General features: G+C 53.2%; 1 protein-coding gene across 17 annotated transcripts in view; it reads left to right on the top strand.

Annotated features, from left to right (window-relative positions):
• The window catches only part of SUN1 (Sad1 and UNC84 domain containing 1), a 43,767-nt gene that overhangs the window by 15,449 nt on the left and 14,249 nt on the right, over positions 1 to 14,069 (top strand). For 4 of the 17 annotated variants that reach the window (XM_043915488.1, XM_043915486.1, XM_043915483.1 and 1 more), the window contains 10 exons: positions 1,647 to 1,796; positions 3,356 to 3,540; positions 5,511 to 5,567; positions 5,675 to 5,860; positions 10,620 to 10,820; positions 11,256 to 11,339; positions 11,527 to 11,637; positions 12,610 to 12,708; positions 13,232 to 13,325; positions 13,906 to 13,964. In XM_043915488.1, coding sequence (XP_043771423.1) covers positions 1,720 to 1,796; positions 3,356 to 3,540; positions 5,511 to 5,567; positions 5,675 to 5,860; positions 10,620 to 10,820; positions 11,256 to 11,339; positions 11,527 to 11,637; positions 12,610 to 12,708; positions 13,232 to 13,325; positions 13,906 to 13,964 — 1,153 coding nt within the window. In that variant the 5' untranslated portion in view covers positions 1,647 to 1,719. The remainder of the gene's footprint in view (positions 1 to 1,646; positions 1,797 to 3,355; positions 3,541 to 5,510; positions 5,568 to 5,674; positions 5,861 to 10,619; positions 10,821 to 11,255; positions 11,340 to 11,526; positions 11,638 to 12,609; positions 12,709 to 13,231; positions 13,326 to 13,905; positions 13,965 to 14,069) is intronic. The other 13 variants (XM_043915493.1, XM_043915492.1, XM_043915496.1 and 10 more) reach the window with 10 other exon arrangements.

The raw sequence follows: 14,069 nt of genomic DNA, 5'->3' as shown, positions 1-14,069 counted from the left end.
GTGGCTCAGAGGGTAAAAATCCGCCTGCAATGCGAGAATCCTGGGTTCGGCCCCTGGATTGGGAAGATCCCCTGGAGAAGGAAATGACAACCTACTCCAGTATTCTTGCCTGGGAAATCCCATGGACAGAGGAACCTGGTAGGCATCATCAGTCCATGGGGTCGCAAAGAGTTGGACACGACTGAGCCACTAAGCACAGTGTCAGATCTAAGTTTATAATGAGCTTGATTCTGAAAAATTTTTTTGTGATTGTATTTCTTTATTCCTGGCTGTGCTGGTCTCCGTGGCTGCACGGGCTTTTCTCTGGCTGTGGAGGGTGGGCCTGCTCTCTAGGTGTAACGTGAAGTTTCTCAGTGTGGTGGCTTCTCCTTGTGAAACATGGGCTCTACGGCATACAGGCTTCAGGAGTTGCAGCTCGTGGGCTCAGTGCTTGAGACTCCTAGGCTCTAGAGCACAGGCTCGATAGTTTTGGTGCAGGGGATTAGTTGCTCTGTGGCCTACGGGATCTTTAGGATCAGGGATCCAACTGTGTCTCCTGCATTGGCAGGCAAATTCTTTACCACTGAGCCACCAGGGGCGCTTCTGAAAATGTTTTTATAATATAAAGTAAACTGCAGAAATGTAAAGCCCATTTACTTTACTCAGATGCTCCTGGTTACCCTGGATGTCCAGATCCTTAGCCCAGTGGTCTGCTGTCTTGACTGGGGCCTGTTCTGCTGCCTTGTGGACATGCCCCCAGGTGTCTCCAGAGTCTCCACCTCCGGCAGATAAACCACTGGGCCTGCCCAGGGCCTCCCAGGGAGCAGGTCTCCCTCTGCTTCCAGAAGGCCTTTGTTTGCAAATGGGCCCAAGTTCATGCAGCCCCACCCTTGTGCCTTGGGCTGCAATTTACTTTTCCCCTGCTTTGCTCCCTGTGGCAGCTCTGCCCTCTCCCTCACCTTCCTCCTTCCTGCCGGGTTGTGAGCTCGCCTCCTGGAGGTGTGGAGTCCTCACTGTCCTGCCTAGCTGCTGGACTGTCTCTAGGACCCCCGCCCATACGAGGCACTGAGCAGGTTCTCCACTCATGTTCCCGGATCTGGAAAGCTTGCTGACAGCGCAGAAGGACCTGTGTTTTGGTTTAAGGAAATTACATGGAAGTGGGTTTTCTTTGTACCATCCGTCTCTGGACTTAACGATGAGTTAGACGCAAAGTGGCGCTGTTGGCTCAGTCACTGGCTTTTCCTTTCCTCTTCTTTGATTATTCAGCAGCTTCCTGGGCTCCCTGTCTCATTAACTGCATTATCAGGCAGGGTCCACTATTAACAGTAAAGGTTGTAGTTTTCTGACAGTGTTGACTTCACGGCCTATGGAGGGATGCTGGTGACTTCAGCGCATCTCTCACACTTCCCAGAGCCAGCCCTAGACCTGAACCCCAGGCAGGGGCTGTGGTCAGAGCCCGTGGAGGGCGTGTCAGCTGTGGGCCAGGTTGGTCCCAGCTTGCTTTTGCTTTGTAGGAAAGGCTTCACATCCTAATGGCTGTTTTTAAAAATTCACACTAGATTGCACGTTCCGTTAGTTTGCTTTAAAAGTGGTGCTGTAAAAAAAAAAATAAATAAAAGTGGTGCTGTAATTGGTGTTTATCTCTGACAAGGTTTTTTTCCTTCTAGTTCAAGTTATTCTTCTGATGCTCTGGATTTTGAGACTGAACACAAGTTGGATCCTGTATTTGATTCTCCAAGAATGTCCCGCCGCAGTCTGCGCCTGGTCACCACAGCCCGCGTGGCCGGGGACGGCCCCGCCGGGGACAGTGCGGCCAGGTGAGCGAGACGGGGACCGGCGCTCCGCGTTCCGGCCTGTAGACCCTACTGTTGGCAGTTTGCCATTACGTGTGTGCACATAGACCGGTGCGCACATGGCTGTAGCTCGGCTGTGGACCAGGCTGAAACCAGGCCTGGGGTGTGCGGGTTGTCTGGCGTCGGTCTAGAGGGCGAGGACACCCTGCTTTCGGGCCAGTGTCCCCAGCTCGGCCGCGTGCTGGCTCCCGGGGTGGGGGAGGGGGCCTGCCCGCCGTCACACAGCCCTGCAGCGTCTGTGTCGTCAGTGCGGCAGTCTGGTCACAAACTGTGTGGACCGACGGGCACAGGCCTAAGTTTAGATGTTTACCTGTCTTTATGGTTGTCTTGTTGACTTGATTTGGAACTCTCCACGTGCCCATCACTTATTTGTGCCCAAGAAGGAGTGTGCAGGATCCCTCTGCCATTAAGAGATGAAGAATGAAATTAACAGCTCTCCTTTAGCATTGCTCACGTTAAGAGCGATGAGTCTCCAGCCTGAGTAGTTGTCTCTCGGGAGTGGGGATGCTGACTGGTGGGAGGACAGGCCTCTGGCCTGACAGCAGGGCTGGGCGTGGACGTCCGTGGCGCCACTGCCCCGTCCACAGGACCGCTCGCACACTGTGCCCCTGCGGCCACGTGGGGTTCACTTGCAGTGATGTTCTTGGACGTCCTGGTTCGAGGGCTCACTGGGGTGGCTGTGGGCACCCTGGCTCTGCAGGCTGCTTCTCTGTCCCCAGTGGCTCCAGGATCAGGTTTCCTGGTGTGCGTGCTCGTGGGGCCTTCCTGTCTCTGCTCCGTCCCTGGGGAGGAGGGCAGGGAGCTCGTCTTCCTGGGCTTCGTGTCCATCGTCACGGTGGGTCCAGTGCAGAAAGGATTTGGTGGCAGCCTCTCCTCGCTGTGCTGGACGCGACTCTGCCCTCACTGTGACTGAGAAACCGCAGGCTGTGCCTGTGGTGCCGTGACTTGTCTTTTTTTTGAACCCCTTTTGGGTCACGAAGTGAAAGTCACCCAGTGGTGTCCAACTCTTTGTGACCCCATGGACTGTAGAGTCCATGGAATGCTCCAGGCCAGGTCGCTGGAGTGGGTAGCCTTCCCTTGTCCGGGGGATCTTCCCAACCCTGGGATCAAACCCAGGTCTCCCGCATTGCAGACAGATTCTTTACCAGCAGAACCAGAGGGAAGCCCAAGAATACTGGAGTGGGTAGCCTTTCCCTACTCCAGGGGATCTTCCAGACCCAGGAATCAAACTGGGGTCTCTTGCATTGCAGGAGGATTCTTTACCAACTGAGCTATCAGGGGTCCTGGGCCCCCAAGTAATCTGCAAAGTACCTGTGCATACAATTTTCAAAGGAGTTCTTGGAGACTAGCTTAGCAGTTCCTTTTTTAGATTAATAGGTGTCTTATTACAGCAGGAAGGGTGTAAGAGAATGTTACTTTAACAGCACTATTCATTGTCAGGCAAAGATTTTGTGTTGGTAAAACGTAATCATTTATATTTACTAGACAGTTTGTAGACTTGTTCCTCACTGTTTCCTCTTTAGACTAGCCAAACAGCGCAGCGGCACACACAAGTCGGCATTTAGTGTCCACCCCAGCTCAAGGAAGGTCCTGTCCTCGGCTGTCAGCCATGGCGGCTCGGGCACCGTGCAGGCCGCAGCCTGTCCACGGCCTCCCGTGCTGGATGAGTCTCTGATCCGTGAGCAGACCAAAGTGGACCACTTCTGGGGTGAGTTGTCTCTGCTGATTTCTCTGGTTGTCCTGAGAGGAAGGAGTGTTGTGGCCAGTTTGTTGCTTTGCCCCTTCATGGTGGGGGGAGCCCAGTGAACGTTTGAGGCCTTCCTCTGAATCCAATCGGAAACGCCAGGAAACCACCTCCCATGGCCAAGTGTGTGTCCTGGTGTGGAAGGTGGCGTGGAGGGCTCGGGCCAGGCTCATGACCGTCTAATGCGGGACTTTTGTGCAGTGTTGATGTGCCGTCACTGGTAAACTCAGCAGCCTGGTTTCAGGTTCTGGGCCGCAGTTTCTGATTCATCAGGAAGAACCTGGTGAGGACAGACGGACTCCAGAGGCAGTGTGGCTGTGACCTGACCCCCTGAGCAGTAGCAGTGCGCCCCATCCTTGCTGCAGAGGACACGACAGCCACAGGGGCCACGGCAGCCACAGGGGCCACGGCTTGAGTGGCCGAGAGCTGCTGTGTCCCCTTGACGTTCAGGCTGCCCGTTCTGAGGCGATGCAGAGAGCAGACCAGCTCTCGAAATAGCGTGTGCTGGTCTGGGGAGGCCTGGCCTGCATGTTGGTTTTGTTTTGCTCACCAGCAGAGTAGTACCTGGGCAGCAGAGGGGCGAGTGCACTGGCGCTACGGTTCCTGCCTGCTCCTCTGCTCACAAGGGTGCGTGAGCATGTGAGACGAGGGGTGTGTGACTGAGACGGGGGTGTGTGTGACTGTGAGACGGGGGTGTGTGACTGTGAGATTGTGTGACTGAGACGGGGGTGTGTGTGACTGTGAGACGGGGGGTGTGACTGAGACGGGGGTGTGTGTGACTGTGAGACGGGAATGTGACTGAGACGGGGGTGTGTGTGACTGTGAGGCAGGGGCGTGTGACTGAGATGAGGGGGGTGTGACTGTAAGATGGGGTGCGTGTGACTGTGAGACGGGGGTGTGACTGAGACGGGGGTGTGACTGAGATGAGGGGGGTGTGACTGTGAGACGGGGGTGTGTGACTGTAAGATGGGGTGCGTGTGACTGTGAGACGGGGGTGTGACTGAGACGGGGGTGTGACTGAGATGAGGGGGGTGTGACTGTGAGACAGGAGTGTATGACTGAGAAAGGGGCGTGTAACTGAGATGAGGGGGGTGTGACTGAGATGGGAATGTGTGACTGTGAGGTGGGGGTGTGACTGAGATGAGGGGGGTGTGACTGTGAGATGGGGGTGTGTGTGACTGTGAGACAGGGGAGTGTGACTAAGATGAGAGGGGTGTGACTGAGATGGGGATGTGTGACAGTGTGAGATGGGAGTGTGACTGTGAGATGGGGGTGTGTGTCTGTCAGATGGGAGTGTGTGACTATCAGACGAGGGGTGTGTGACTGTCAGATGAAGTGTGTGACTGAGACGGGTGTGTGTGACTGTAAGATGGGGGGTGTGTGACTGAGATGGGATGTGAGCATGTGAGACTGAGGTGAGGGGGGTGTGACTGTGAGATGGGGGTGTGTGAATGTGTGAGACGGGGGTGTGACTAAAATGAGGGGTGTGTGACTGAGACGGGGGTGTGTGACTGTGTGAGATGGAGGTGTGTGACTGTGAGATGGGATGAGTGACTGAGATGGGGGTGTGTGACTGTGAGATGAGGGGTGTATGACTGAGATTGGGGTTGTGAGCCTTGTGATATGGGGTGTGTGTGAGCATATGAGACGGGTTTGTGAGTGTGTGTCAGATGGTGTGTGAGTGTGTGTGAGATGGGAGGGTGTTGTGTGTGAGATGGGTGTGTGTGTGTAAGACGAAGAGTGTGTATAGGCATTTTCCTCAGAGATGCACTTTCTCCTGCAATGGAAAGCAGACGTCTGCAGGTACCTAGAGGAATCTTCATTAATTGTAGGCCTTATAGGAAGTCAGTCTTGACCAGGGCCATAATCATTTATGAACCATTGTAACCTTTACTTTTGCTTGTGTGCATTTTGTCCTGTTTTGATCATTTTAGCTCAACAGCAAAAAAATGTGTGTTTTTTAGGTCTTGATGATGATGGAGATCTTAAAGGTAATTATTTTCATCCTTTTCTCCCCCACATTTCTCAAGACGGAGGTTTTAGTCAGGTGTCTTCAGACTGTAACAAGCAGGTGCCATCTCTTTTTTGCAAACTCCAGGTGGGAACAAAGCCGCCATTCAGGGAAACGGCGAGGTGACCGCTGGGGCGGCGGAGGCGGCCGGGAGCAACGGCTACACCTGCAGCGACTGCAGCCTCCTCTCCGAGCGCGGGGGCGTGCTCACCGCCTGCTCTGCAGCCCGCGGCCCGGCCTGCAGGGGCTACTCCAGGGACAGGAGTCAGAGACGTAAGTCTTGCTCTTCTAAAACTGAGGAAAAGGGTTCATGTCCAAATACTAGCTATTTCATTTTCTTTTTATCAGCCTTGTCTTACAGACCTCACGGTCTTCACCATAGGTTTGAGCTCAAAGTTATTCTTTAAGAGATGCACCAAAAATGAGCTCTGTTCCTCCTCCTCCTCTCCCAGCCTGCGTTTGATGTGGTGGGTCTTGTACCTAGGAGTGTTTGAGAGTCTGTCTGTCTGAACTTTAGAGTAAGCAGGAGAAACCCTGTTCCAAATGGACCTGCAGACGCACTCTTCCTTCTTAAGGGCGCACAGGCTCCATGTGCCCCAAGGGGCGGCAGGCCGTCTCTGGTCTCTGTGTGGGTCGCCGTCCTGACTGTGGGACAGCCCACCAGAGCGTGAGAGTTCTAGGTGGCACATGGCACACCAGCGTTTTTGGGAGGGCGGCAGGCATGGCGGAGGGTCTCACGGGGCGACCGCTGACTGGCAGGGGGAGGCCCTTGGGCCCCCGTGTGCCTGCTTGATCGGTTCTGATCAGCACCTGCCCAGAGAGAGTCAGCCTCTGCCAGGTCCCCACGGAGAACGCAGCTACAGAGGCTCCTCCGGGGGCCACCTGGCCAAGGTGCCCCGTCAGTGGCTTCACGGCCGCTGCAGTTGCTCTTTGCCTTCAGGTGTGGGAGGCTGGGCGCGCTTGACTTGAAATATGCATTGCCTTGTTTCCAAGCCCTTGGTCCCACGTCTGTGTGGTCTGAGCGCTGTCTGCTTGGCACGGCGGGGGGACACGCTGTGCAGGTGGACCTGGTCGGGAGGGGACAGTGCGGGAGGGCGGGGTGGGGTCCTGTGCTTGCACGAGGGCGCCCAGTTCCTGTTTATCGAGTGACCGTCTCACCGTGAAGGAGGACGGTCCCAGGCTGACTCTCAGTTCCATTTCCGCACCTTAGCCCCTGGCTGGGCTCTCTGTTCTGCCAGTTGCCATGTTCCTGCCCTCCTCAGGGCTGGCAGAGCAGCAGGGACACCGTGAGGAGAAGGGCAGGGAATTGGTCCTGGGGTCGTGTGTGGGTGCCGTGGAGACTTGCGTCCCGTGCACTCACACTGCCCAGGGCTCTGCACCATGACCTCCCCGGCCCTCAGAGCAGCCCTCCGGGACAGCTATCTCCCTTGTCGTGGTCGCTGTTAGCATCATCACCCCCGTCGTACAGACCAGTAAACGGGTTCAGCCAGCTTCAGACACTTCCCGGCGAGTGATGGAACCTGGACCTGGCCCCGAGCCGCTGGTCCTCTGGGAGCTCCCTTGGGGCTGGGGCCCGGGCCCCACACTTGATGTGCTGCGTGTCGGGCATTGAGGCTGCATTTGAAGCTTGCCGTTGCTGCATGGAGCGCAGAGCCCTCCTTAGGGTGAAAGCGCGCCCCACACGCTGCCAGACGGAGCCGCCTGTCTGTGGTCGTGTCTGCTGCTCACCCCCGGCTGCATCTCTGTCGCTGGCAGCCAGCCACTCGTCCTGACAGCTGGGGACGGTGGCCTGAGCCCCGCTGCGCTATCGGCGGGGTCTTCAGAGGGCAGCTTCTGGATACTCACCCCACTTCCTGCTTAAGTCGATCTTGAGTGTTTTTGGGGAGAAAACCAGTTACAGATACTTTGGGCTTCTATTCTTACTGTGCTCCTTGTTCTTTTAGATCATAGCAATGCTCTCTAGAGCCAGTGCTAACTTACTACCTTTGAAAAAAATTTGTTCCTGATTATTTGAGTGAAACATTTATCAAAGAACTTTTGAAAACCCCAGAGGTGTACAAGGAAGAAAATTAGAATAACTTGTAACTTGAACCCGGAGGCGCTTTCTCTGTTGTGTGGTTTAGGTCATACTGTGTGGAATCTGTTATATGAGCATGTTTACTCAAAACATGCGTGACAATCTCAGGCCAACACCACCCACACAGTTCTGTTTTTTTTTTCCCTTACATTCTCATTGTGAAATCTTTAAGTAGCACAGATAAGTTGAGTCCCCTACTTGTTCCTCCCCAGTTCCTGTCTGGTGTCCCTTCTGGAGGGACCGTCACCTCACCCTGTTCATTATGGAACGTCCTGCTGTTTTAAGGAGGTGAAAGTCACATAACGGGGGCTTAACCATCTACCATTTTAGCGTATCATTTCAGTGTTGTGTAACAGTCTAAATTTTGCTTTCATGTTCCTACAGAAACATGGAGTATGTTTTTGTCTTTGTTTCCAGTAGGTGATTTTGCAAGTTGTTTCATTTTAAATGGTAATTGCCATGAACTTAGATTCTTTTTGATGCCTAATGTTGCATTATGGTTGTATCAAAATTTGTTAAGTTGGTGTGGAGGTGGACATTCAGGCTTTGCTATTTGTACACTTCTACAAACTGTGTTTTCTTTGGGTGTACATGAGTTCGTTCACAAGTCTTCAGGGTAGGCAGGCCCAAAGCAGCACAGCTGTGTCACACGCCACACGTCCTGCCTGAGCTGTGCAGTTTCTGAGTCTGAAACCTTCTGATTTAGGCTGAGTGCATTGTAGAAAAAATGTGATTTTTTGGGCTACATAAAAAAGACCTTAAAAGCCTTGCACATGGTTTCCTTGGACTTTGAACAGTGTTGAACAGAGCAGGATGCTAAGGCTTGCGCTCATGAGCAGACTCAGTTCTGCCGTGAGGATCGGCGTCTGTGTGAGAAGCCTGTGGTGTTGGAGACGTGGAGATTGGCTCTGCCAGGACTTGCTCCTGTGTGTCTGCTGCCCCTTGGGCCTGCCTGGCCTCCGGGCTGACCCCATAGGAGGACTCAGGGAGTTGGAATCTGAAAACACAGGCTTCTGTGTTCTTTCTCTTGCCTAAGGTGACACACCTGTCCTCCAGTAGAAGGTGTAAACCTAGGAAAGAAGGATAGATGAATGAATGAAAAGTCATTCCTTTGAAAATTTATCAGTTGTCTCAGTTGCTTTGAGCAGAACTTCGTTTCTTGAACCAGGCCTAGTCTTTAGAGAAGGAAGGACAGAACGTCTGCTGCTTCTGGGAGAGGGGCGGGCGACTTCAGGGTCGGAGAGCTGTGACCCCGAGCAGCTGAGGTTGACGTGGACGGCGTGGCACGGCTTCTGTGAAGCAGCTGAAATGCTGCTGTCCGGCTTTGAGGAGGAGCAGCTCTGAGCCTGTCCTCTGCAGAAACCACCATCAGCAGTTAAATATACTTAAAAATTGTTCCAGCTGGCAGCTTGTGAATCATTATCATCGCTGCTGAAAGCAGGTGATGTATAGTGTCAGTTTAGATAGATTGTTCCTGTTGACCTCCCAGCAGACTGACCAGGACTGCTCTCCTGCGTGGCCAGCTGGGGGTCCCATTCATGTTCTGTTGCTAAGTAGGAGTCTTTGTATTTTTGTTCTCTTAAATGTTGCCAACCGATGAATGAAAAATGGATTTTGGTGTTTGTGAGTGTCAGTGAGACAGGCCATGGATTCACCTCCTTAACTTTTTTCTGTTCTTACCAATCTCTGCGTGAAGTACACACCGCGGTGTCGCACGCAGAGGACTGTGAGTGGAGGCACACAGAGTGGGCCTGACGGGTTTCTGGTCCCAGTTTTGGTTTCTTGTGTCGCACGCAGAGGACTGTGAGTGGAGCACACAGAGTGGGCCTGACGGGTTTCTGGTCCCAGTTTTGGTTTCTTGTGTCGCACGCAGGGGACTGTGAGTGGAGGCACACAGAGTGGGCCTGACGGGTTTCTGGTCCCAGTTTTGGTTTCTTGTGTCGCACGCAGAGGACTGTGAGTGGAGCACACAGAGTGGGCCTGACGGGTTTCTGGTCCCAGTTTTGGTTTCTTTGGTTCAGATCTCCATTTCACAAGGAGCCTGCTGCTCCACTCAGGCCATGTGGGGAGAGGGTTGGAGCTCTGACCTTATTTCTTCTAAACCACTCGCACTCAGATCCCTCCAGTCCCCTTGGCTTCACGCGTGTGCCCTGACTTCACAGAGCTGAGTGGGGATGAATGGATGGGGCCGCATCTCTCTGCTTCCGGTGGCCCAGGCTGACGGCCCCGTCTCCAGGCCGTCCTGTGGTTGTCACAGGGCAGGCACGAGCCTCGTTCTTCAGCTGCCACTCAGTGAAGAAACTCTGTTAGTCATGGAAATTTCTAGCCACTGTGACGTGTAGACACAGCCCTGTGTGTTGCAGGTTACAGGGGTGGCACTGTCTGTCCTGACATGCTGGCTGCTGTGGAAAGGGAGCCATGGGCGGGCAGGCACCCTTGACCAGGCTCACCGTAGCTTCCAGAGCCTCAGTGTCTGTGTCGGGGTCTCTGTCCCCGGCTGCACGAGCTGCCGGAGCGCCTCTGAGGGGGCTGCTCCTCTCTGAGGGTCTTCTTGTGGCTGGGAGCACAGTGGGCTTGCTGGGCCAGAGGTCGGGGCAGAGGCCGTTTGCCAGTTCCTGAAGGCGGTGGTGTGTTGTGAAGTGTTGGGCCTGGTGTTCTCAGAGCCCGTGTTCACCACAGCTGGCCGTGGAGAGACGCGTGTGGCGCTGCCAGTGCCCTCGGGGCAGCTGGTTTGTGGCTCTGCCGAGCAGGGGCCCACTTAAAAGTGGGTTCCAGGGAATGCCCTGGCTGTCCAGTGGTTAAGACTGCGAGTTTTCACTGCCCAGGTTGAGTTCCTGGTTGGGGAACTAAGATCCCACAAGCTGCATGACACGGCCAAAAAAAAAGGTGGGTCCCGCCTTAGCCAAAGTGCGTCACCCCGCCTTGCCGGAAGAGTAACTGCTCACGGTCTCTCAGCAGGCCGCGCCGCCCGCCGTGGGGATGGCACCTGGTCGCTGGCCACGCGCACCTCGGCATCCTGTGCCTCGTTCTTAGTGCAACTTTTCCAAGTGGTTTTAATGAAGCTCAATTATGAATCAGAAAATTACAAATTGAAAAGTTGTGAATCAAAAGATCGTGAATCAAAAAGCTATGAGTCAGAAAGCCATGAATCAAAAGGTATTTAAATAAATTTTTTCTCCTTTTTCCACCAAATCAAGCGCTTTCAAGGTGGAGAAAACACTCTTCCCCATGCAACGCTTAGCTCATGCCCTGCCTTTGACCTGTGCGGCCTTTCTCTGTCTCTCTCTCTCTCTCTGTCTCTCTCTATTGCTTGCAGCCTTGCTCTGCACCTCTCTCTGTCTGCAGTTCTGGACGTTTCCTGGACGTCAATCATCATTTAAACAGTAAATAAAAAGTTAGCACGCTCCTCTTTTTATTCTTATGACCTTTTTAAAGTAAAAAAAATTATTTGAATGGCATTTACAATGTTTCAAAAGTGACTGAAGCAGGCCCACCTTGTGTGATGGCGGGCGTGTCCTGGCAGGCGGCCCCCTGCCCCTCTGCGCCCTGCGGAGCCCCATTCCGGCTCAGCCCCTCTCGCCTCTGTTGCAGCTCATTCCCGTCATTGTGGGAGGATGGACGCGAGAGCGCCCCTCGCCGAGGACGGCCACCTCCGTGCAAACGGGGCGTCGCTGTGTAAGTATGGTGGGCCACGCGGGCCCACAGCCCTCAGGCCGGGAGCCGGCAGCACCAGCGGTGCTGGCTGGGAGTTTGCGTGAATTGAGTTTCCTGGTTGTTTCAAACTGCCGTTGCTGCGCACCATTGAGATTGACAGGGTGTGTTTGTCCATCTGTCCGATTAACTGCTTGTCCCACCCCTGCAGGCGACGACTGTAAGGGGAGGAAGCGCCTGGAAACGCACGTCACCACCCGCTCGCAGCTCTCACGGCCAGGAGGGCTGGCAGGGACCCTGGGACTCGCCTTGTCCCGCGCAGGTCGTCCGGCGCTTTTGTCTTGGTTCTGTCGTGTTTTCACAAATGCTCCTTGTTTACTGTTTCTTTGTGCTTGAAATTCAAGGGCTTAGTAAAACTGACAGGAAAGTAGTAACTTTGGTTTAAAATACGGAGACTATCATTCTTGAAAAGCTTCTCTGCAAGTGTATCTAGTGTAAATGAAGTGTGTGGAGAGGAGCACATTTGAGGCGAACTGAGTGGTTTTGTCTCTCATTGTTAATTAATAAATATAAAGCTATAGATTAAAAAGAAAAAAAGATAAGCTTCTAACACCGTGTGTCTTTACACATCAGCTGAGTTGGAATTACTTAACATTTTCAGGAGTCAACACACACATGCTGTGTGAGTGTTTAACTTCCAGTGGTTACTCTTAAAAAATGAGAACGGGTGATTTCACAAGCAGTTTTCTGCCTTATATAATGTGTGACATTTGGCATCAAGTTTGTTGTGTTTTATTCTGTCATCCAGTGGGGCTGCCAGTTGTGATTCCAAGATATTTTCCACCAGTTTTCACCAGTGTGGGAAGATTTTCATTCTGGTGTCTGAGTGACCATTGTCTCGCCCAGAGCCTGTTAACTGCTGGCGAGTGTTACATTTACTTCGTTTATGTGATTGCGGTGTCTTTCTGGTACACGTTCTGCCCGCCGCCGCTGCACCTGCATGCAGGGCAGCTGCCAGCCAGCCCCCCATGGGTTTATGAGAAACCTCTGCATTTTATGTCCTACGTGTCCGTAGGCAGAAGTGAATGAAAACTGTTGCGACCCAGAGCAGGGTTTTCATGAGTTAGCGTGAGCGTCTTGCTTGGACGTAAACGAGCCGTGGCTGTTCCTGCGGGGAGGTCGTGGGCTCTGATGGGACGGGTGCGGGTGTGGTGCACACTGGTGCTGGCCGGCTCTGCCAGGGAGCGGGGCTGGGGTCTGAAGGCGCCCCTCCTCCACGTCCCCTCCGGCACAGGTCACCTCTCGGGGCAGGCGCTGCGCAGGGCCGGAGCCGCAGGATGGCGTGGGTCCCGGATGCTGCTGTCGGCGCTGTGCTTGGCCGCGGCCGCCCCAGGTGCTTGTCTTGGCCTTCCGTGTTAGCGCTCCTTGGCTTTTGGCGGCTAAGCACCTGCAGTAGACTGGTTACCTAACCAAGTAAACATTTCGTTTTCGCTTTCCGTGCCTTTATCCTTCGTGTAGCGTGCTCGGCCCTTTATTAGAAATACTCTTTAATAGCCTCCTGTGCTTTTAGCTGCATGGGCATTCTTTGTTTCTCGGTGTGTGGGGTTCTGTGTAAGTCTAGCTGCTTAATTTCGCTGTAGTTGGGAGTGCATGGACTTAGGTTTTCCCTTTTGTATCTTGTCTTGTGTGTGACATGTTGCTTTGTGGCTTATTTATGTTCCTGTTTGAGTTATGGGTATTCCTGCTGTGATGACTAAGCATCATCCTATATACTTCATCCCTAACTTCATCTTGATATACTTTCAAGTGTCTGTTAACACATTTCCTGTGCTTCTGTCCCGCCCTCACAAAGCTGTCCATTAGGGATTTGCTCTTCCTGAAGACACCCCCGCAAGACCTTTGGCGTTTTCTTCTAGGGAAGGCGGCGTCTGGAGTGTTCTGGTGGCTTGGGATTGGATGGTACCAGCTTGTTACTTTGATCTCTTGGCTGAATGTGTTTCTTCTTACAAGGTAAGGAGACCGATACCATGTCAGCTGGGTGTTTTAAAGAGCTGGTTTTATGCTGATTTCATGATCTCGTTTGATTTAACCATTTTATATTTTGCAAAGTGCTTTCATATTCTTATGTAATTTTTCAAACCAGTCCTGTGCAAAAGGAAAGGCAGGTGTCATCAAGGAAACTGGGGTGCAGAAGTTCAGCAAGGCGTCCTGGATCACACCGCTGGGAGGGTGCTCAGGATGGGGCCCGGCCCCCAGCTCCCTCCTGGTACCCTCGCCCTGGCGCCAGGCTGCCTCCCTGGGTCAGCACCTGCAGTCCCTGAGTGCCCTGCTGTGCACCCAGCCCAGCGTGTTGACAGTTATTGACCTGTTGCCTTGTTCACATGGGCCCTGAGGACAGCCCTGCATGGGCAGGTTCTCTTGTAGGCATCTACTGACCTTGTGCGTAAAGCTAGCTGCATCTCTTGGCCTGTGGACTTTCAGTTTAAAATGAGGGCGGGAGGTGTGTTTTGTATAAAATTACCTAGCAAGGTCAGGTATGTTGGTGAGCCCTGCTTTTCGCTTTTCCCAAGTTACTTCTTTTCGTTCCTAGGTGCCTTCGAAATATTTGCAAGTTTTTAATCTTGCTCATTCCATTATTCCTTTTACTAGGTAAGTACAATTTTACTTTGTTACCTTACATGACTAGTACGTACACTTGCGTATGTGTGTGAATTAGTGAAAAAACAGCACTTAAATATCTGTCATTTGAAGAGC

The sequence above is a fragment of the Cervus elaphus genome, chromosome 10 (genome assembly GCF_910594005.1).
Source record: "Cervus elaphus chromosome 10, mCerEla1.1, whole genome shotgun sequence".
NCBI lineage: Eukaryota > Metazoa > Chordata > Mammalia > Artiodactyla > Cervidae > Cervus > Cervus elaphus.
The sequence above is the reverse complement of the archived record's forward strand: the minus strand, read 5'-3'. Positions and strand labels throughout refer to the sequence as shown.